The sequence below is a fragment of the Pyrus communis genome, chromosome 8 (assembly GCF_963583255.1).
Source record: "Pyrus communis chromosome 8, drPyrComm1.1, whole genome shotgun sequence".
NCBI classification, from domain to species: domain Eukaryota; kingdom Viridiplantae; phylum Streptophyta; class Magnoliopsida; order Rosales; family Rosaceae; genus Pyrus; species Pyrus communis.
In genome coordinates, this window is record NC_084810.1 from 25128664 (window position 1) to 25152947 (window position 24284).

Below are 24284 nucleotides of genomic sequence, written 5' to 3' on the forward strand. Positions count from 1 at the left end.
TTGGATATCTGATCCACAACTTTCATGATACGACGGAAATGTGAGGCTCTTTGCCTTCTATGTTCATCATCCTCATCCTTTTCCATTGCGAAAGCTTCATCTCCACCTTTCTCGAGATTGAACAATTCTTCTTGTCCTACAAACAATTTTTTATGTTGCTCATCGGTTTCATACAATCTTCTTGAAGAAGACATTGTAAGAACTCAAGATTTAAAAACGATGAAGAAGGATTCTGAGCTAATTTGAGATTGGTGTATGAATTAGGATGGATGTAGGGTTTATATAGACAAAAAAAGAAAGGATGAGGTTCTGGATAATGCCACGTGACATTGGTTGAAAATCTTATTGAAATCTTGACAAAATTATTGTAAACACATGACACGTCGGGATTGGTTAAAAATCTTATCGGAAATCTATCCATAAAATAGTACTTTCGAATAATGACACGTGGTGTAACAAGATTGATTGAAAATCTTATCGAAATCTTGGTCAAATTATTGTAAACAGATAGTGACTTGTGGCGCGTTGGGATTAGTTGAAAATCTTATCGGAAATCTATCCACAAAATAATACTTTTGGATAATAACACGTGGCGTCACAATACTGATTAAGAATCCTATCTGAAATTAAAACTATTTTTTTTAATTTATAAAATAATTAATAATATTTTAATACGAATTAATTAAATTTTGTGCCAGCGCATTTTCTGAATTCTGATGCTGTCCTTGACTTTGATTTTGAGTACCCGAGCTACCACCTCCTCCATAAACTGAACCAGATGCAATACCCTCGTTAGGTTGACCAGTAGAAAAATCACGGGCATAGTGTCCAGCGCCTCCACACCTAAAACACTGATCACTCCATGCAGCATAATTTCCTCGATGACGTCTACCATAACGCATACAAATCGGAGCGGCTGGTGTGAAATGACTAAAAAACTATCTCGATACCTCATTACCCGATCCTTCACTAGAAGATCCCTGAACCCTAACCGTGACGTTTGAATGATATTGAGTGTCTAGGGCCGATAGTAGAAGAACATGAACGCTCTTTGGTGCTCCGAGATAAAAAACCTTGACCCCGAGTAAACTGATTTCGAGGCAAATTATGATTGCTGCAATACAAAAGTGACCGTTCCACTCTCAAAGCTGCTCTGATCATACTCTCATAGGAATTATACTCATGTGCTGACGTAAAGTTGCGGATATCATCATCCAGGGCAATATCAAGTTGGTTCATCATCTCTTGCGGGTGCTCATAAGCAGAGGGAACGTGTCTCGCCAATCCTCTAAAAGTACAATCAAGTTCTGTCACCGACATGTTGCCCTGGCAACGCGCATAGAATTCTCGTCTCTTACTTGCTTTATACTAAGGACTCATAAAATAATATGAAAAGAGTCTCCGAAAAGTACTCCATGTCATTGGCCGATTACGTGGTTGAGATCATTTCGTAGACTCCCACCAAATTTTTGCACCACGTATAAGAAAATACCCTGCGGTCTTCGCCCGTTTCTCTGCAGGGCAATCCACACATTCAAAAATATCTTCAACATTTTCAAGCCATACCTTGGCCTCCTCACATGCGCCCACAACATTTAAATTAGTAACACCATGACTTCGGGCAATTTCCACATAAGTGTGGTTTTGCCCGCTATTCCTAGAGAATGCATGTTGTAGAAGGGCAACCAATTGATGAATTCCACTCAAAACACCAGTACGAGGATGACAAGGTACATTACCACCACGAGGCACATTCCCACCACGAGTATTCATGATTCTGAGAAAAAACCAAAAACAAAGCTTAGAAGGATGAAAGATTTCACAATTAACAAGGAAATTGTGTTGCAGGGAATGTCACAGTTTAGGAAAAACCTAGTATGTAGTATTATATTGTTTTCAAAATGGTGGGGTTAGTATGTTTAGATATATAATGGTTTTCTTATTATTACTATTATTATAAACTCTAATCCACTCACCTTTTGTTTTTGTGCCCCCTTCAAGTCCTAGTGATGAGGAATACGACCCAAGCATCGAGGCATTTCCTTTCTAGTGATCTTGTGTTCTCCTCTCAACATATGACCTTTTTATGTATAATTGTAACTTAATGTCTTTCATTTCACTAACACTCTTGTTTAGTTGTATGCTCTCAACATATTCGTGCATCCTTTCTTTCAGATTGTTAACAGTTGGATATTATCCAATTTATCCTTATATTATGACTAATGTTTTATCGTTGCTATTTCATTAGCGTTTGTATATTCTTTATGATTGTTGTTTTTCATGCAACTTCTCAATTACATGTTTTCTTATGTTCTTGCATATTCATATAATTATGACTTTTGTCACTCTCGAGTGTCGGTCAGCACATGCCATCCAGATGTCATTTGAATATCTAGGTTGAGGCGTGTCACCCTTCAAACAAAATCATTAAGTTTGTATGAGTTTATATAATTTCTGGCTTTTCTGCATCACTTCTGGCTTATTCCAAATTATTTAATTTGCATTACATAATATGAATTTTCTAGATTCCATGGCAGCCTTATACAAGGCATAATCCCAACTTCCTCGAAATGTTAAATGGCCAACAACGAATGGGATTGTGCCGGACATGATGTAAGTTTAATTTTCTTCGGTTTTCAAGTAATCATTACTCGATGCTTAATCAGCTTTTTTTGTACAAACTATTTCCGAGATTTAGAACTAATCACTGATTTATTTTCTTCTTATGCTGCAGATACTGGTCATGACACCACAGGTTCTCTTGGATGTCATGATGAATGCTTTCTTCAACTTAGAAATGTTTAGCTTGATCATCTTTGACGAATGTCATCGCGCTACCAGCAATCTTCAACTTAGAAACGGTCAGATATTGGTGCTTCATAGCTAGTGAAATTCTACGATCTGTTATGCAAAATATTCAAGAGATCCTTTCGAATTTCTAGTGTCTCGTCCGCCATGGATTCTGAGGCTTAAATATCTGCACTTGAAAGCATCTTGAATGCTCAGGTATTTTGAGGTTTGGTTATGATTATTCTCCATTTATTATTAGACTTAGTCACAGTTTTGTTGTCTAAATATCTTGAGACGGGCCGATGCAGGTTTACACTGTAGAAGACATGACTGAAATCAAAACATTTGTTCCCTCAGCAGTCCACAAATGTAGGTTTTACGAGCAAGCATGGTCCGCCTATTTGGATTTGAAAGAAAAGATGGAAGCTCTGCTGTCGAAGGTAGTCCCACGTCGTATCATATCTTTCGTTCACAGAATATGTTAAGACTTATGTCTTAGCTTCTACTTACTGTACTTCTGAATACACTAAGAGGTATTTAATTTCATAGACAGTATGCTTCTGAGTTGGAGTTGCAAGAGCAACTGCCAAGTCAGTACCAAGACATCAAGGACAATATAAAGATGCTTCAAAAGAAGTTACACAACAACTTGTACTGCCTCGATGACCTTGGCATTGTATGCGCATATGAGGTAACTTTGTTCTCTAAGTCAAAACAAAAGAGTAATAAAACTAAAATGCGGTAGAAAGATGAAAAGAGGAATGTGATCTGTTTGGTGTTACCACATTTTATAGGCTGTTCAAGTTTGTCTGTAGAATGTCCCTGATGCCAAAGAACGGTGCCAATTCTATAGAGAATGTTCTTCGCAGTTGAAAATTTTTCTCGAAGAAGTCTTGCTTATGATTGCCAGATTTCTTCAACCTGGCATACCAATTGGTAAGTTTTTTTTTCTCACTTTTGGATTGGGTGCATTGGATTTATACTTATTTCTAATTGATATTACTTCCTTCACACTGCTCAGGCTGCGAACTTCATGCAGACTCTCAGTTTGACTACACAAAGGCGTGCAATTTGGGTTTCATATCTCTAAAGTTATAGGAACTACTAATTTTCCAGTCATTTGGTAAGTAGAACTACGCATGGCCAAGTCCTTGTTAGTTAATTTTCTTATAAAGTTAATTTATTGGAGTGCTTTGCCATTGCAGAACCAGTAACAAAGTTCAACGCCTCATTTTCATAGAGCCAATTATTACAGCTAAAGTGATTGAAATATATGTTAGAAAGTTCGGTACTTATCTCACTTGATGGTTTCATACGTGACTGGAAGTAACGGTTCAGCTGATGCACTATCACCGAAGCTACAAAAAGAAACTTTGGAATCCTTTTCGCACCACAGATTTCTATTTATAAGAAGCTTTGGTGTTAGAAAACCACATAATCAGTGAAGAATATATTGAACATGTTCTTACCAGTAAGAACACCTGCAAATAAGGTGCATGTCATTACTTGTCTTGACACACTAACCCTTGCATCATGGCACACCAAAACATCGTTGTGGGCATGCGATGACATGCCATGGCATGCATATTGCACGCTTGGCATGGCTTGTCATAACTTATCTTGACATGGTAACCCTTGCATCATTGCACTCCAGAACATCATTGTTGGCCAAGACATGACAAGCATCACAAATTGAATATTACTAGATGTCTAATGATCAGCACAGGTTGGTATATACAGTTCGAAATATTTGAGCAAATGTTCACAACATGTGCCTGCCTCTTTGCTTGTCATGTTTTATAGGGATTTAGTGATACCTTGTTTGAATCAAGCCAATTTGTGTTCCTACTGTTTCTGCTTTCCTTTAATTATTAAACTTGGCATGTGAACTTGCATTTGCAGTAAGAGTGTGGGAGGCTGCTAGAGATTAAAGTTTAGAGACAATGGCACTGGTCTCTAGAGGCTGGTTAGGGCGATATATGACGTTCTTTCGTATACTAGCAGCATTTATGGATGATTTTCTATTGAAATTTGCCTTCTCAAGGAATCCAAATTGCAATTTGTAAGTGAAATTTTGTTCTTATGTGCTGCATTTTTTTCAATTGGACTGCTCTGCTTAAATTTTCTCCAGGAATCCAAATTGCAAGTGAATCAATCATCACAACAGTGTTTAGTGCACATTTGAATGACGACAATCGGTGCGTAATTTATCATCGCAATAATCTTCGGTATCTGTTTCGTCAATCAGAATTGCCTGAAATTGTTTTGTCTATCCTTGTTCCTTTTTTTGGTTTGGTAGGTGGAATCATAATTCTTTGTAGACTCGTATGGTGTCCATGTGAAAGAAGCTAGGGTATACCTACGGCCGCTGCACTTATGCAGGAGTTTCATGTGCTTCATGTTAGAATCCGAGCTATACAACTACACAACTAAGCCTAACAAGATTCGAAACAAATATTTTGTAAAGGTTTGAAGATGAAATCAGAGAGAGAAGAAACACACAGAGCACAGCTCTTCATCAACTATCATTGTATTTCTTGCTGAGCAGTGTAGCTCGAAGAGTCACTTAACTGGTAGGGGAGAGAGAGAGAGAGACATATCCTCAATTCAATCTCAACCAACCATTACAACCTATCTTAAGATCAAGACACTTGTCAAATGATAAGCCCTATGAGACTTAATCAACACATCACAGATTTACACAATAGCTCAGCCTATGAGCTGAGACATAACACACATAACAACCTTATATTATGTTTTAATCAGCTTAACAACTTACATACTAACACTCCCCTTTAAGTTGTGAACTGATTTCACCCCAAGAAGATTTCTCAAGTAAGTGAACTGCTCCCTTGCCAATGCTTTTGTAAAGATATCTGCTAGTTGCTCCTTAGTAGGACAGTGAATCAAATCAATTACTCCTTGCTGCAATGCTTCCTTTATGAAGTGATATCTTCTGTTTATATGCTTGGTTTTCTGATGAAAGATGGGATTCTTGGTGATGGCTATGGCTGATGTATTGTCACAATTCATTGGTGTTGCAACAGTTTGCATTTCACCAAAATCCTCTAGAACAAATCTCAACCAAGTAGCCTGTGCTGTTGCTTCAGAAGCACTGATATACTCTGCTTCAGCTGTAGATAATGCAACACATTGTTGCTTGACTGAAGACCAAGAGAAAATCCCATTTCCAAAAGTAAAAGCATACCCGGATGTGCTTTTCATATCATCCTCTGAGCCACTCCAGTCACTGTCACAGTATCCCATTAAGAGTGTTCCTTCACCTTTCTTGTATTCCAAACCAAAATCAAGAGTTCCTTGAACATATCTCAATACTCTCTTTGCTGTTCCATAGTGCTTGTTAGTAGGACAATGCATAAACCGAGCTAAGAGACAGGCAGCATACATTATATCGGGCCTAGTTGCTGTGAGATACAGCAGACTACCTACAATCTGTCTATACTGAGCTTCATCTGCATTTCCACTTCCATCTTCTTTTCTCAGTTTATCACTTGGAACCAAAGGAGTATGTACTAATTTGCAATTCTGTAATCCGAATTTCTTCAGAAGAGATAAGGCATAATTTCTCTGATGAATAAAGATACACTCCTCAGTTTGGATCACTCCCATTCCAAGAAAGTGATGTAACAGACCAAGATCTGTCATCTCATACTTATGCATCATCTCAGCTTTAAAACCATCCATTAACTCTTGACAATTTCCAGTGTATATAATGTCATCGACATAGATGGATACTATGATCAAATCTGTGTCTCCCTTGTACTTGGTATACAGAGTTGCCTCACTGATGCTTTTCTTAAATCCACAGAGCATTAGATATGAATCTATACCATACCAGGCCCTAGGTGCCTGTTTTAGACCATACAAGGCTTTATGTAATCTGTAAACCTTTTCTTCCTCTCCTTGCACCACAAACCCATCTGGCTGTTCAACATATACTTCCTCTTCTAATACTCCATTCAGAAAAGCTGACTTCACATCTAGTTGAAATAACTTCCATTTATTCTTTGCTGCCAGTGCAATCAGCGTTCTAACAGTGTCTAACCTTGCAACAGGTGCAAAAGTCTCATTAAAATCAATCCCAGGCTTTTGTGCATAGCCTTTTGCAACAAGTCTAGCCTTGTTCTTCTGCACTGTTCCATCCAAATTCAGCTTTGTTTTATACACCCATTTTACCCCAATCACAGGCTTATTTGAAGGTCTTCTCACCAACTCCCATGACTGATTTTTCTCAATCATATTCATTTCATCCTGCATTGCCTTGTTCCAAGCTGCATCCTGTGCAGCTTCATCAAATGATTCAGGTTCAACAATACATAAGTGACACCTCTCATAGATCTCACTCAAGTTCCTATACCTCAGTGGAGTATTATCATACTGAGGTGAGACCAGTGAACTACTTGACTCACAAATAGCAGTAACTGAAGGACTTCCAGCTTGAATTTGAGACCCATCAGATTCTTCTTGTGCATGAACATCAGTCAACTCATCAATTCTATCAAACTCTGAAGATTCAACTGCAGATAAAGGAATACAAACTTCCTTGACTTTGTTTTTCTCCCAGTCCCATCTACCATTCTCATCAAAAATTACATCTCGAGATAACAGAACCTTTTGAGTTAAAGGATTCAGTATCCTATACCCCTTTTCACAAGTGCCATATCCAATAAACACACCCATAACACTTGTTTCTTCTAATTTGTGTCTTAGATTCCCTGGAATAAGTGAATAACAAACTGAACCAAACACTTTCAAGTGTTTAACCCCAGGTTTTCTTCCACTAAACTTCTCAAAAGGTGTAGTGTTCTTCACTGCTTTTGTAGGACTCCTGTTTAGCAGATAAACAGATGTGTTTACTGCTTCACACCAGAGACTGTATGGAAGTGCTTTCTCAAAGATCATGCATTTTGCCATCTCCACAATTGTCCTGTTTTTCCTTTCTGCTACTCCATTTTGTTGTGGAGAGTATGCAATTGTGAGCTGTCTTTCTATCCCCAAGTCTTCACAGAATTTGCCAAACTCGTTTGAGTTGAACTCTCCTCCTCTATCTGTTCTTAGCTTCTTAATATGATATCCACTTTGAAGCTCAACCATGGCTTTAAATTTCTTAAACACATAGAAAGCCTCAGATTTGTTTCTCAAGAAGTATACCCAGCACATTCTTGAATAGTCATCTATAAATGTAATGAAGTATCGATTGCCACTCAAACTTGATGTTTGCATGGGACCACACACATCTGAGTGTATTAGCTCAAGTGGTTCCTTTGCTCTCCACATTGATTCTTTGGGAAATGGTTCCCTGTGATTTTTCCCCAGTGCACAACTTTGACACACAGTTTCACTGTCTTGGATTTCAGGCAGCCCCAAAACCATCTCTTGACTCTGTAACAGTTTGAGACTTCTGAAATTTAAGTGACCAAACCTCTTGTGCCAAATTCTAACACACTCCTGCACATTTGTCCTCAATGCAAACTCCTTGTTTGTGTTGAGAAATAAAGGAAAACATCTGTTTCCTTTCTGCTTCACACTGACCACCAGATTTTGTAAGGATCTATCATCAAACACATCCACTTTGTAATCTCCAAATAAAAGAAAGTAACCGTGCTCAGTCATTTGTCCCACACTTAACAGATTTTCTGCAAGACCAGGTACTAACATAACTTCTTTTATATATCTTCGACCCTTTACAGTTTCAATGATCAGTGTACCCTTCCCTTCAACTTCAACCAAAACTCCAGTGCCAACTTGGACTTTGGCTTTCACTTTCCTGTCTATATCAACAAGTAGATCTTCTCTGGATGTCATATGGTTACTACATCCACTATCTATATACCATTCATCACTTATCTTCCTCACTTCTCCAGAATGATTTGCATAAAACAAATTCCCAGTTTCTTCAACCTGATTAGCAAAGTTCACATGCTGCACAGCCTTGTTCATATTACAATACCTTGCAATATGCCCAATTTTGTTGCACTTGTGACACTTAACTTTGTTTTTAAGCCAACACTCTCCATAATGAAGTTTATCACAGAACTTACACTTATCCCCAGTGTTGTTTGCCTCATTTTTCACAGTGAATCCACCCTTATTACTCCAATCACCCTTGTTACTCCATTGTTTCTCTTTTGGCTTAAAATTCTTGTGATATTTGTTACTGTTTGGCTGACCAGTGAACCTATTAGACTTCGGAACAAATTTCAAACTAGCAAATGCTTTCTCCATACTACTCTCTCCATGTCTATCCAACCTTTGTTCATACCCCTTCAAAATAGCTACAACATCCTGTGCATCTATGGTGTCTAAATCCTTAGTATTCTCTATCACAGCTGCAATACTATCATAGGACTTAGGTAAACTAATTAACAATTTCTGAACAATTCTTTGATTACTCAGATCCTCACCATAGCTCTTCATTTGATTAATCAGATCAAACAATTTAGCAATATACACAGAAAGAGATTCACTATCATTCATGCGAGTGTATTCAAAATCTCGCCTAAGACCTTGGAGTTTCACGGATCTTACTTGTTTATCACCAACGAACTCTTGTTTCAGAATGTCCCACGCAGCCTTCGCACTTTCCTGAGTTGCGATCCTCGGGAAAATTTGATCTGAAACTGCACCTTGAATAATACCCAGTGCTCTAGCATCCTTAACGACATTCTCACGCAGCAGCTTCCTCTCCGCCTCTGTGAGTTCCTCCTCCTTCATCGGAGCTCTGTACCCACTCTCCACCATATTCCACAGCTCATACGAGCGAAAGATGGTCTTCATTTTGATTTGCCAGAAATCAAAATTCTCGCCATTGAAAACTGGAGCCCGAAGATCTCCTCCTCCAGATCCAGCCATACTAGACACTCAAATCACTGCAATAAGCTTTTGCTGTGAATCCGAGCGCACCCACTCGTAGAAACAACGCCCAGAAGGTTTAGATCAAACTCGGCTCTGAGGCCATGTTAGAATCCGAGCTATACAACTACACAACTAAGCCTAACAAGATTCGAAACAAATATTTTGTAAAGGTTTGAAGATGAAATCAGAGAGAGAAGAAACACACAGAGCACAGCTCTTCATCAACTATCATTGTATTTCTTGCTGAGCAGTGTAGCTCGAAGAGTCACTTAACTGGTAGGGGAGAGAGAGAGAGAGACATATCCTCAATTCAATCTCAACCAACCATTACAACCTATCTTAAGATCAAGACACTTGTCAAATGATAAGCCCTATGAGACTTAATCAACACATCACAGATTTACACAATAGCTCAGCCTATGAGCTGAGACATAACACACATAACAACCTTATATTATGTTTTAATCAGCTTAACAACTTACATACTAACACTTCATCGTCCTTTAGAATCCGGAAATTAAATCACGTGGTTGCTTGTGAAAGAGTTTCATGTCTGCTTCCCTGCAACGAAGAGAGAAAAGTTAAGAGAGATGAGATGTTTGATGTGAGTTTTCATGCAGCGAATCTTCAGTCTGGCTTTTTTCATGGAAAAAGTGGATCCAAAATTTACTGTCCTCCGAAGCCAAAATACTCGCAGTAATTGGTTTTTTTTTTTTTTGCAGCAGATTTTCCAAAGTCTATTTGTGAACAGTTTCTTGAGCAAGTGACCCTCTTTCGGGCTGAATGTAGCCGGAAAATACAGAATTATTTGTGTATAGGATCGTCTTGTAACATTTTCTCAAATAATTCTCTAACAGATTGTAGTTAAGAACAAGTTTAATTCATTGACAGTCGGACAATTGCCTGAGCTATTTCGTAATTTGGTCAGCATCTCTTGCTGCTGCTTATTCTTTTGAGACATACTTGGCTATCCGTTTTCCTAGTCTTAATTTTGACCTCCTAGGTTTATTCTAACCTTCATCATCAAGGACATGTCAAATGCATAGCTTAAACACGGACAATTAGGGATGGACACAAATACCACCCAAATTTTCTTGTCATTTACCGTTCGTATTGTATATGTTTTAGTGTGATTGTACCACTTCCATTAATTTTCGTTACAAAGTTTGAGTAAAAAAATGTGTCATTTGCAACGACAGATGTGAGTCATTTTTCAAAGATTTTCCACTTAAAGACCGCTAAATGACTTAAGGCCGGGAAAGAACTCAGTTGACTAAAACCGTGAACGTATGTTTTTCTTCCTCTAAAACAAGTTGTACATAGTTAACGAAATTCTTACCCCAAGTCGTAAGTTGTCTAGGGGTCTTGGAGTGGTGTCAATACGCATGAAGAAAATTATCACGTGCCAGCAAATGATGATTTTGATATTCTAACAAAGATTGACAGAAGCGGAACATTCACCCTAAAATTCGAGACTAAGTGGTGAGTTGGCAAACTCTTTTATTTAGGTGTATTTACGCATACCCTTAAGAGTCCACATATTATGAGTGATGCTAGGAAGATCAAAGTTTTTAAACCAAATTGCAAACCAAATGATGTGTCACCAATAAGAAACAAACCGTTAATCGATACTTAATTAATAATCCAATCATCTACAACCATATCATTTCGTTTGCAAATTTGGTTAAAAAATTTTGGTCTCCTTAGCATATACTCACATATTATTTGTGCTCAACTAACATTCGACTCATAGTCAACTTCCATCTAGCCTCTCTATAAATTAGAGCTTTCCATCTTAGCACCCCAACTGTCCATCTTCTTCTTCTTCTTACCAAAAAAAAGTAAAACACCACCTGCTTTGCAATCTGTATGTACTTGATCTATTCGCTGAGAGATGAATCGATACCAAACTCTATTTTCATGGCGGCATCCCACGAAATCTGCTACTTCCTCTGGTGAAGCAGTACCATCTCTCAGTAAACACCGCCATCTCATCACTGGTCTCCGAGCTGGTCAACTTTCTGTTGTTTTTGTATCTACTCTTTCCCGTCCTCCTTACTATTTAATTCTTTTTCCTACTGACTGATGATTCCCTTTTTCTAATCTGTTTTGACACCTCTACTTGTTATATTAATTAATCAGGGTATTTCTATTTTTAAAGACGCTGAAAGTTGTGTTCAAATGAAACTATCAGGTTCTGGCACTTGAATACGATGCTATTTCATATTTTCGTGGTGCATCTCCGAGTATGAAGTTCCTATCTATTTTGGTTCATGGTGTGTGGTTGCTTAAGTTTAACAGGGGGTTGGCGTTCGTTCGTGGTGTATGAGTATCTAATATGGTTGTTTGGAGTGTTGGTTGTGTAACTTCATACTTCTTGTAATTTTGTACAGATGAAAAAATAAATAAAGATACGACTTTGGAATAAAAATTATAATCCTTAAATTTCCTCATCGAAACGCGGGGTAAGCGTAATTAGCTAAGTACTTGCAATCCCTGCAGGTTCTTCTTCTCTTCTTCAAGAATTGCAGAAGTTGACATAACTATGAAATTTATAGAACATGTGTACCATGATAACCAACTGAATACTTCAACTTCTTTATTCCCCTTATTTTGCACTGATGTTTTCGATAAGTAAATCTTTTCCGAATGACAGAAAAGACGAATAAATACATCTTCCTAGCCTAAAATTCAGATATCTTGAAGGCTCTAAACAATGATGAACATGAATTGAACTACTTTGTCATCTCTGATAGTGCATGACAACAATAGGACTCCTGACATTGTGCTTCCCATCCATCCAATTTAACTCTCCAAATACGTAGTCTTCAGGCCCTTGAACCTTAGGCTTCAGAACAACCTTGAACTTCTTCTCTTCGCCACTGCTCTTGAATTGCAAGGTACTAGGCTTAACTGTAACAGAAACTCCCACCGGTTCCTTAATACGAACTACATATGTGCCTGGAGAGCCGACGTTCTTAACCCTTCTAGTCACGGTCACTGGCGTGTCACGGAGATTGGGAACTGTTATAGAAGGATAGTTAAAATCAGAAAGACTATATGCCTTGGAACATTTGTGTGGCTCTTTAGAAAACACTTTGAGCAGCGTTGCATTGTAGCCACGAGCGCATAAGAAGTTTAAGTAATCATCGGTAGTTAGGTCATAAACAAGTCCAGGGTCCATCGCACGGTTTGGTTGAACATGTCCTGCACCATAAGCAAACGGTGTTGCTCTGGCTTTGGATGAGTCCAGCATTGTGCCCTTGCTGTTATCTCGTTTTCTTGCTGCAGAAGGAACCAGCGAATAAACTTAACCATTCGAACACAAGTGTGACAAAATTATGGTGCCTTAAATCAGAAGGGGAAACTTGTACCGGTGGTCATGATTGCAGATTTAATAGCTGCAGGGCTCCATGTCGGGTGAAGGGTTTTCAAAAGACCGACAATTCCAGATACATGAGGGCACGACATGGAAGTTCCGGATTGTGTATTGAAAGATACACGCCGGTTATCGAACTTCTGACCAGTTGGCCCGGTTGCTTGAGTATAAGCAGCAATTATACTCACTCCTGGCGCTGTGATATCAGGCTGATGTGCAAACAAGAATAAGTTAGATAGACTAATTTGAAGAAGCCTTATACATAATAATTTCAAAGGAATACCTTAAGGATTGACTGCTCAATGGCGTTAGGTCCCCTCGAAGAGAATGAAGCCATAAATGGAGCTGGCTTTGTTCCTTGTTCCGTCTTTACACGATTAATGTAAGCCGTAGGATTCCTGATGGATTTTCATTGAATGAGAGGCTAGAATTAATCATGAAATTTTCAGGTAAAAAAAAACACGTAACGAAAGATCAGTATATGTACTTGGTCGACTTCATGTAGGCAAAGACAGATTTTCCGTCAGAATAATTAACGTGTGAAGCAGGAAGCAAGTGAGGATCAGCTATGATTTCATTCCCGCTTAGCTTATCATTAACCAAAATCATACCAACAGCGCCTGCAAGAATAGCTTGTTGACCCTTGTCGGCTCTTGGATTTTGCCCTCGAACGCAAACCAAAATTTTCCCCTTTGCCTTCTTTTTATCGAGGGTTCCAGGTTTGCAGAGATGGCTGAAGAAGTTCGAGAAGATACAGTTAATGTACATTATGAACGGCATATCATTGAAAATTGATGTTACTCACGCTTCATAACCAGACGCATTAGCAGCTTTAGCATCGCATGCACTTATCAATGGGTAGAACTTTTTAGCTGGCAATGCTGCAGAGGAAAGACTTGCTCCCTAGTAACAGACGTTGGAATACTATCAGTACAACGAGAAGAAATTTCATACTTGTAAAGGATTTCATTCCAAGTACAATGCCTAAAAGAATATGGTAAGGATGTTAAACTGTTCGTGTTGTAAATCAATGTGATTTCTCTAGCATTATTCATGATGATGAACAGACTAACAGCGATTAGGGTTAATTGTTTACATAAAACTGTGTATTTGCACACCGACTACCATATCATGTCATAGATTAATGTGACCCCTGTAGCATTACTCGTTACAATAAACACACGACTAGCGATTAGGGTGTTAGATTTATATACCTTGAGATGCTTCTTGTTGCCAAGAGTAACATAACTGGTGAACTCGCGATCAATTGTGCTAGCTCCAACTGTGAGCATCCACGGTGACACATTCGACACTGACCCAGGAGTAGGACCTGAATTCCCAGCTGAGCTCACCACGGTAATCCCCTTCTGAACAGCATGGAAGGACCCTATTGCAATCCCATCACTTAAAAACTCCGCAGCTTCACCACCAAGAGACACCGAGAGCACATCAACACCGTCATTAATTGCAGCTTCAAATGCGGCCAAGATGTCTGCATCGAAGCACTCGTTGCCATTGATTGGAGGCCAGCATACTTTATACGCAGCCACGCGAGCTTTTGGGGATCCACCCTTTGCAGTGCCATTGCCATTACCGAAAACACTTACTCTAGGAACAAAATTACCACCTGCCGTTGAAAGGGTGTGTGAGCCATGACCGGAATGGTCACGAGCGTTGGGCTGGATGGACTTGGCTGCAGTGGAGTTAACCATGGAAGCATACGCGGCGTATCCTTTGCTGAAGTACCTTGCTCCGATCAGCTTCCTACATAGGTGTTAATCCGAATTAATTAGCCATTATCGCCTAGTTAAACAACATCATTAACGAAATTAAATAACGATGTGATGTGCATTAAGCAAATGAACAAAACACAGCAACAGATCTAAATATGATATTAACTGGTAAATAATTGTTTAATTGGATTAGATTAGTTCAAACCCAAATGATTTTGTATGATACAAACATTACTAGCATAGTTGGTATTACGTCTGCATGTGATGCAAATGTACAAAATAAACAATGATCCGTTTGACTTATTTTCCAGTTTTATTGGGTACAGTTGGCCAAACAAAAGCCTCTAAATGTGGATATAAGTGAGGAAATTGCTTTTCTTGTCATCTAAACATTTTCTTTTGATGACGCCCAAAACATATTTTTGCCATCACAATTCCAAAATATTCTTGCCGTCCAACCTGGAGAAATTTTGTAGTGTGCCCAAACTATGGAATAATACACTACATGTTATTATACAAGTGGAATAACATTTCAAAAATAAAACTTTCTTCAACATTTTTAATAACATATAATGAATTCTTTGTTCTGAGTACAATAAAAAGTTTTTCTCCAACATGATATGTGATAAATTGCTAAAATATATACAACACTGGAAAAAGAGGTGGGAGACACAACTTTAGGGAACTTTGTACCAAGGACCCACCTTTGTTTTCAAACTTTATATTAAAGTTCGCGTTTTAGATAGATGTAGCTCGACAATTCCCAACGTATGCTATTTCACTTTTCAAAAGTCAATTACCCAATCACTTTCCACGTGAATGAAAGCTGTTCCTAAGTAGTAGAAACCAACATATTGGTGAGAACCTATCCTACATTACTCGGGCAAGTGTTTAATAAGTGAAGTGCTAAGAACAGCCGTTCACTTGCACATATTTTAAACAAGTGCCTAATAAATGAAATATCAAGGCAGGTCGTTAGCGCGCACACATTAAGTGGGCAAGTATTTAATGGACAACGCTAATGATAACTGCTTGCATGAATGAGTAATTTCTAACTATTTATGCAATAAGGCATCAACATATATTAGCGGTCAGTAGTCGTCCGAATAAGAGACGGACTTGAGTACGATTCGATTACAACTTTTTGGTATTTTCACCTTACATATCAAGATTCTAAATTAACTGAATATACAAATTGGGACCAATGAACCCTTAAAACGATGTAATCTACTTAAAAAAATGAAGTCTCTGAGAAAAAAGAGCAAGAAGTGGAGAAGAGAATGGACCTATTGCAACGAGAACCATCTTTGGTGTCCAGCTGACAGATTCCACGCCATTTAAATGGGATTGGTCCCATCCCTTCATCGCTAAAGCTCTTTGATTCCGGCCAAACACCTATCACAAAACCAATAAAGAAAACATAGCACCCAACAAGAAAATGTCAGAAAGCATGATTGACAAATGACTAGTGTTGCCCACCAAATAATATGCTATACATAATGGAAAATTACTAGAACGCATGGAGAAAATATGCCAAAGAAAAGAAATATTCAGAAATAAAACTAGTTATAAATTTTTATTCAGGAATAGAACTAAAAGACCTTAAATAGACAATAATCGTATATAAATTATAAATTTTGTATCAATTTCTTGTCTGTTTAGAATATCCTTCCAATTCTATTTTAATTAAAATTCTACAGCCAAATTAATTTGTTCATATTTCCGAGAAAATTCCAATGATGAAGAAATTAGAAGCACAATCTCGACTGATCTGCATTTCTTACTGCAGTTAATTTCTAACAAATAAATTCTCTTTTTGTAGTGAAGTAAAACAAAAAAGGATTACATTTGGTTTGTTTATAATTCAGAGAATTTGACATCAACTTGCAAAATGCTTTAAAATATGAAAGTGGTTTGGTCAAAATCATTATGGTTAGGTCAAAAATCATTTGGGTTGGTAGGTTTTTAAAAAATTATAACATTTGAAGCTAAACTATCATATATCACTTCCCTGAACTTTTATATAATATGAAAAACGTTGAACTAATGTGGTTAGGTCAAATACTCATGCAACATCTATTGGTGCAGAAATATATCAAGGAAAGCAAGGAATGTGGTCGATTTTACACTTCAAATAGTACAATTTAACCTAAATTGTAAAGCAACAAAATAATTAAGATTACCAGTATCAAGGTTTCCGATAATTGTATTTGCACCTAACCGTGCCTTCTTCCAAATAGAGCCGGCCCGGATTTCGCCGTTTTCTTCCAATTGAAGAAAATCCCATGAACGAGTTGTGTGTAGTGTTCTTCCTCTGTTTGGGAAAACAGACACAACATTTGGATCCTCTGCAGTTCACAGAAAATGCATTGTGAAAAAAAAAAAGAAAAAAAGAAAAGTAACGTAGGAAAGAAAAGGAAGCTGCAAATAGAAATATTACTTGCAATCTGAGCAGCCTCCTCATCATCCAAAATTGCAGCAAAGCCATTGATATTTCTCGTATATGAGTAAAATATTGATTCCTGTGCCCTTTCATTGCTGTTGAACAAATTGGAACAAATGAAAAAAAAAATCCAACGATATTAGCATGGGGAGAAAATTCAAACCCTACACAGAATGCATATACCTTCCCAAAACTGTTCCAAGAAGATTGTAATGAGAATTTGTCACGCTATCGAGATCGGCGGACAAAGGGTCCAGAACATGAGGACCTGCTCCTAAGTACACAATGTAAGACTGAAACAAAGAAATCATTTCAAGGCCATTAGTGAAATTTGACCAGACCGAAACTTCAAAAACTTAATTCGGCGAAATGAAAGAATGCAATGCATGCATACACTTTTGGCAGCATGTGCTGGAATATGAAACAAGGAGATGAGAAGAACTGAGAGAAGAAAAGAAGGGAGAATTGAATTTCCCATCTGCCAATATTTTGTAAAGAGAAGAAGTGTGCGTAGAAAGAGGCTCTTCCTTCTCCTGTTTTTAAAACTCCGTTTTTGCCTGTTTTTGGAAGCAAAAATTGCTTCCTCCTTCTGCATTAATAACGGAAAGTGGTGGAATTTCCTCCAATTTGAAAGTTACCTTTTAAGGGAATTTGAGTAATTTTGGGGAGATATAATTAAAAAAAAAAAAAAAAACATTGCAAACAGTTTTATTTATTTATTTTATCTGGATATATGGTTGGATGAGATTTCGAAATTTTTGGTGTAAAAATCAGTGGTCTCAAAAAAGGGCAATTGACTATTTTGCAAATAACTATGTTCTCCATTAGTCAAACACTATTTTGCTGGATTATATATGAAGTTTGAGATTGTGATTGAATTTGACAAGAAATTAAGTACAAGAAATCAGTATTTACTATTTAGCATCAATTAATCTGCTTTTTTGGGTTTTTTCCCCTGTCGTTTGAGGAATTTCAGTCAACTAATGGCCAAACTTCTGCTTTGGGTGCCACTCAATATTATAATATGATAATATTCCTCTTCGATGAAAGTGAGGTGGTCTTAGGTTTGAATCTCATGGATGGCGAATTTGATACCAAATTAGGCTGCTTATTGTGTGACTTAACCGAACTCCCCCTTTCTTTAATGTAAAAATATCGATATACTAAAAGAAAAAGAAAAAACACATCTTCTGCTTTGGGCAATGCAAACCTTCAACTAGGTTTGCCAAAATAGATAAAAACGTCTTCATCATTCTGATATAAGGATAAAGTAGTCCAGTTTTAGACAAATGAGAGTTTATGATTGCTGCATGACACATCATGAGGCTCTCAAGGATCCTCTTGACCATTAGAAATTTAGAATTTAGATTAGCCCTTTCTTTTTTGGAAGAGCAACGATAGAATTTCATTTAGAAAAAGGTTGAGACTACACCATACAAGCACAAGAAGGGACACGAAATTGCCCTCACACAGATCAACCTTAACATTCAATTACAAATAAATTCGCCGAAAAATCGGGAGGTTCCTTTTAATTTAATCTAACAAGACGCTAGCAAGGGAACAATTAGACTAGCCTTTTGATTTAATTTTATGTACACTTTTTTTGGGTCTTAGGTTGAGCTAAATTACTCCCAATTTTGTTAAAGGTGTCTTGAGAAAACTTAGCTTTTCCTCTATTTTCTTCAACTTGACTTATTTATTGACACAGTCGTTTTTTATAGGGTATAAATTCATAGAAAGGTATTGTTAGTGGATATAAAATCTACAAGATTAAATTGATTAACCAATATGAGACTAGAAATCTAAAGTCTATACCGTGAACAAACAATCGTGTCAATAAAATAGGTTATAAATTCATAGAAAGGTATTGTTAGTGGATATAAAATCTACAAGATTAAATTGATTAACCAATATGAGACTAGAAATCTAAAGTCTATACCGTGAACAAACAATCGTGTCAATAAATGGGATGAAGAAAATTGAGCAAGTTGTGTGATGATTTGATGCATAGTTCAACTGAATATCTGTGATCAAGAAAATTAAGTAAACATGAGATTTTCTTAATGTGTCATGTCTTTAAAAAATAAAAGAGATCATATGCAGAGGAAGACTGTTTAGTGAAATGTCTTGCACTGACCCACTTGAATGACCTGTATGCTATTTTAACCAACGAACATCTAACCCTTTCACCTTTTTTCAGACCAAAATGAACTCCCATGTTCGACCCTATACCAATACATATCTTGAAACCTTTTACAGTTTTCATCTTTTCATATATATATATATATATATATTTTTTTTTTTTTTTATATACTATAATATATTTACACTAAGAGATGGGAAGAACAAATCAATATTGAATTCGCAAATTCGTAAAATTCGAACCTAAGACTTCTCATTTATAAATAAAGAAAAATACTACCAAACCATAGTATTGAGTGACTCGTTCTCATACTAATGTTTTTTATTTATTTTGAATATAAAAAAGGTTTGCCTATTACATGTTTGCTGCATAGCTTATGGGTTGCGGGACGCTAAAACTTGGCAGAACGTAGAAAACAATGCTTTCAAGCCTTTCTAGCCTTCAGTAACCTTCTTACTTTAACATGTGGCCATAACTCCAAGCCTCCCCTCAAAGAAGAACCTAACACATTTGCCTGCTGCTAAGGAATCTATTTCTTTTTTTGTTCCTATTGAGAAGTCTATTTTATTAGGGTGGGAACTTATCGTTTTCCAACTACTAAAATGATCATATTATTTCACAAGCTATTTTGTGGGATGAAACCCTTCATTCACCAAAATGGTAAACAGAAAGGAAAGAAACAAAAGCAACAATAAAACTATAAAATCATGATGCAAAGGATGATAAATTCAGATACAACACATTATAAAATATAACATTTGATGTATACAACACTGTTCAACTGATATTAGTATTATTTGACCAAAAAAAAAAAAACTGATATTAGTATTACTAATTGATAGTTTTCTTATTTTTCTTATGAATAGTCTAAGTTGTATGATTGTTTTTATATCGTCATGCATGTTTTTGATTAACTATGTTGACATAAACACGACATATATGTAAATAAATAAACTCGAACACGACCTATTGACACCTTTCTCCATTTCTCTTTGGAATAATTTGGGCTGGATGTTAGAAGAGTTCATTATTGAGTTTGTACTGGCCTTATAGATAAATATATATTTGATTGCTCCAAGCGCCCAAAGCCTACTTTATCATGCAGTCCACCCCAAAAATCAAAAAGAGAATAAAAGGATGGTCCTGATATATTCTTTCCATATTCTCTCCATGAGCAAATGCATATTAAAAGCAGCTCCCAGAAGGTGTTCTTCTGTCATGGTTTGCTAGCAATAATTCAAGCTCTCATTTTTATGCATCCCTTACTTTACATCAACGTTAGAAAGAAGAAGAGAGAACCCCAAATGAGAGCTTCTCTCCAAGGTAAGCAACTTTGCTTTGAAACTTGCCCTGTTGCCCTTGTGGTTGCTTTGCTCATGCTGAGTTTTAAGACTTGAGTAAAAAGGAGAATTTCTATACTATTCTCTCTTCATTCCTTTCCTTAGCGTTACATTAATAATTTCCTTAGCATTACATTAATGACATAATTACTAATCCGTAGTCCTCGCTGAGAAGAAATTGGATTGAGGAAGAGTTGGATTGAGTTGTTGGACTCTAAATTCACATTGATGTTGCTTACTAAACTATCTGATATCAGAGTGGGAATATGTTCGCATTTTATTCAGCAAACAAACGTGTGTCTCTTTTTTTTTTGGTGAAAACTAATATTGATCCCATAAATTGTATATGCTTATTTTTGCCCCATTGAATACAGTTTCGACCATATTGTTTGACATTGGTCGATATCATTTCAGATAGTTGGATTGCATTTTGTTAAAATTTGGATGAAATCTTTGTTCTAGGTTCTTGTTCAGTTGATCCCGAATAGATGGAAAACATGGTGAAGTAATTTCAGTATGCACATATCAACTCAATTGGCCCCAGTTATCTGGGAAAAAAAAAAAAAAGGAACAGAACAAGATATAAATCATTCAAATTTCATTGTCGAATCCAAGAATATATGTTTCTGTAACACGAATGACGACTCCTATGTCATCAGTTCAGAGCCAATATATATGTACATGAAGACATAAAAAAAAAATTCAATCTGCACTAAAGAATCATCATGACAACAAATCCTGGACACTAATTTTACTAGCAATCCACATATTCATAGGTAGGACAGGTACGAAGCCACGCTTATGACTTCTTTCTTTAATTTTTGCAGACTTCAGAAACCTTTCCAGGCACCAAGAACTTCGCCGAAGATTTCTGCTATCAAGTCCCTGTCTGCGCATAGCAAGAAAGCATTGAAATCATCTCGGATGTCATATATCTTCCCAAACTTCACAAGGTATCGCATGCAGCTGGTTTTCAATTGAGGCAACTGGTACAGAGATGCATTTTGGAGCCTTTCGAGCACATTCTTTGTATCAATGTCTTCCAAAAGACTTTCATGGCAGGCGTCTTTCAGGTCAGAGATGTCGTACTTGTCAGCAGCATGGAGAAGTGCCAGCCTGTGGGTCAGAAATTCTTCATGTCCGATGTTTCCATAAATGTAATTAAGAAAAGCCTGACAAGCATCAATTGACATATCGGAGATGTTTATGGTAGACAGTTCTTTCTCTTTGAGGTCATGTGAAAACATGCTCCGGAAAACAGGTGATCTAGCAGCAAGAATTGCCCGATGAGCTCCAATGCTTCCATCAGACACGTTAATCATGATGTCCGTGTGGATGCCTTCTGTTAACATTCGACTCAGGGACGCAAGAGCAGTTGCATTTGATCGCTTTTGCGTTGATCCTCCAGCCCAAATGGAGCAAGGTTCTCCACCCTATACTTGTAATGGTAAAATCATTGTCAAATTAGGAACGGTAAAAGCAGCATCTACACTTTTGCTTAGCCTAACCTCATTTCTGTAAGAGCAACGTGATTTTGTTGGCTCTACGCAAATTTCATCAATGTTGTATTACCAAAAAAATTGGAAGAGATCAGCAATAAAGATGCTTACCTCTCCGGACGCAGTCTTCAAATCACGGAATTCAACGTCGATGATGAATTTTCCAGTTAAGGGAACCTCAATAGCCCAAACAAAATCATCATTGCTTTTGAGCTTTTTGTTTGTAACTTCTAAAACATATGTAACAAAGATAGAGTCTATTAAAAACAGAAAAAGAACAATATCTTAAAAGCCGGCATTCGAGTTAATCCTCACAGAAATTCTCCCGATAGAGAACGGACATGCATCGATATTGTATCTACACACTGATAACATGCTGCTACGTTTTGTTGGTGACAATGATATCGACACATTATGGATAATATATCTATTCCATTACCTGGATGAGTTAAGGTCTTTCGATCACCAACAGAACACACCACTCGAATAATAAACGAAGCAATCGGCGGATTCTCTCTCGTTAAATTCGATATCTCCGGATACAATTTAACAAACAACACTCTGTTCTTCTCCACAGATAAGTGCCTTCATTTCAAACCAAAACCAAAAACCCAAAAAAGAAGAAGGAAAAAAAGGTTAAAAATTATTCAATCCCAGAAAATATTCAAACCAAAATTCCCAGCTAACAATCAGATTATCATATAAATGATTGAAAGATTAAAGGGTAATTCTTGATTAAGCTTCTTAATCAATGATTTGAATTAAATCGAGGAAATTGGTAAAGAAAATGAAAACTTGAAGAAAAAAAGATGGAAATAATTTATGACTGACCAATTCCACTTGCCAATCTTGAAAGGATCGGACTTTCGGTATGTGCAGGAAGCCAAGTTGTCGATTCTCCATTGGGCGAGGCGTGAGGTGGTTTCGACTCTGTAAGCTGAATCGCTCATCCTATTAGCAGTAGAGAAAGCCAGAGCCGTCGTGATTTCATGGATGCAGTCGAAAATACCCTCCAACAGATACTCTCCCGGCTTTCCCAGGTTGACAATTCCCACAATGCTCGCTACTTCTCATTAGCATGTGCCACGAACCCAAAAACGACACCGTTCTGGTCTCTCTCTCCCTCTGTCTCTCCCACTGATTGACTCTGTTTTTTCCTCTGTTTCTACTGTATCAGTGTGAAAAATCTCAAAATTTTCGGGAGAAGATAAATTTTTTTTGGATATGGGTTTTAATCTTTGTTATTTAAATCTCATTGGGTTGCGATTTTTCAATGGTTTCTGGCACGCAAGCTTTGCTTTGGTTGTTTCTTACACCATTGATAGTGAAGCTTTGTTTTGGAAGAGAGAGAGAGAGAGAGAGAGGGAGGGAGGGAGGGAACGGGGCAGGGGCCTATAGAGAGGGAGAGGTGTCTCTTGTGTATGGGGGTGGTTTGTTGGATTACAAACTGGTTGAGGAGAGGATGTGATGGGTTATGTGTGTGGGTGTGGAGGTTTTTTTAACTAAGCATACAAGCTTGGATTTTTGGTTTGTTTGCGTGGGTGTTTGGTGCTTTGAAGCAAAGCATCTTATACTTTTGAGTAATGTCCTAGCTTATTTATTGTTAGGTCGATGTTTGACAAAACTTGCAATTTGAAAACACTTTCGAGAGCACTAGGGTTTTTCATAAAAAATTCAACATGTTTATGATAAAAGCATTTACAGTGTGTGAGCAAATAATATAGAAATAACTCATTTTCCTAATCTTTCTTTTATTGTGCGCGAGTCATTTGTCATGACGATCTTTTTGACCCGATATCTAGACTATTGGGAAGAGAATATGTTTTTGTAAATTAAGACCTCAAGAAAAGGATAAGTGTATCTCTAGACTAGTAATGATTTGGTAGTTTCATTTTGTAAGCTTGTGGCTATGTATTTTTAGAATGTTTAGCTCATCACCTCAGGTATGTTAGCTTTGTGGTGACTTTGAAGTTAAAATTCATGAGTCACAAATCACAATTTACAAGTATATTATTATTGGTAGTCTCATTATATCCAAAAGGGAAAAAGGAAAAGGAAAGGGAAAAGGACATGCAAACTAA

At 37.2% G+C, this 24284-nt stretch overlaps 2 protein-coding genes across 3 annotated transcripts; both read right to left on the reverse strand.

Moving 5' to 3' along the window:
- Positions 1-12290: 12290 nt before the first annotated feature.
- LOC137743216 (subtilisin-like protease SBT5.4) lies at positions 12291-17699 on the reverse strand. Its single transcript, XM_068483100.1, has 11 exons — positions 17616-17699; positions 17405-17514; positions 17219-17316; positions 16962-17126; positions 16065-16173; positions 14260-14809; positions 13851-13948; positions 13533-13778; positions 13329-13443; positions 13041-13254; positions 12291-12951 (listed from the first exon to the last, which is right to left on the reverse strand). Exons 1-11 carry the CDS (start codon positions 17697-17699, stop codon positions 12410-12412), a joined length of 2331 nt encoding a protein of 776 aa, XP_068339201.1. The 3' UTR covers positions 12291-12409.
- A 3625-nt stretch (positions 17700-21324) lies between these two features.
- LOC137742789 (BTB/POZ domain-containing protein At1g55760-like) lies at positions 21325-23735 on the reverse strand. Of its 2 annotated transcripts, none has more exons than XM_068482742.1 (4): positions 23035-23735; positions 22643-22788; positions 22315-22430; positions 21325-22137 (listed from the first exon to the last, which is right to left on the reverse strand). In XM_068482742.1, the coding sequence occupies exons 1-4, from the start codon at positions 23151-23153 to the stop codon at positions 21535-21537; spliced, it is 984 nt and encodes a 327-aa protein (XP_068338843.1). In that variant the 5' UTR covers positions 23154-23735; the 3' UTR covers positions 21325-21534. The 2 variants fall into 2 exon arrangements, with proteins under 2 accessions (XP_068338843.1, XP_068338842.1); XM_068482741.1 differs by having other exon boundaries at positions 21378-22137; positions 22315-22433; positions 23035-23733.
- Between the last annotated feature and the right edge of the window lie 549 nt (positions 23736-24284).

Excerpts from the sequence above, each read along its gene's own strand:
- LOC137743216 (XM_068483100.1), bottom strand. The coding sequence starts at position 17,699 with ATGGGAAATTCAATTCTCCCTTCTTTTCTTCTCTCAGTTCTTCTCATC. Across the intron at positions 17,515-17,615 it reads CAGCACATGCTGCCAAAAGT|TCTTACATTGTGTACTTAGG; the intron begins GTATGCATGCAT and ends TCTTTGTTTCAG. Across the intron at positions 17,317-17,404 it reads CTTGGAACAGTTTTGGGAAG|CAATGAAAGGGCACAGGAAT; the intron begins GTATATGCATTC and ends TTTGTTCAACAG.
- LOC137742789 (XM_068482741.1), bottom strand. The coding sequence starts at position 23,153 with ATGAGCGATTCAGCTTACAGAGTCGAAACCACCTCACGCCTCGCCCAA. Across the intron at positions 22,789-23,034 it reads AAGATTGGCAAGTGGAATTG|GCACTTATCTGTGGAGAAGA; the intron begins GTCAGTCATAAA and ends TTTGAAATGAAG. Across the intron at positions 22,138-22,314 it reads TGAAGACTGCGTCCGGAGAG|GGTGGAGAACCTTGCTCCAT; the intron begins GTAAGCATCTTT and ends TTACAAGTATAG.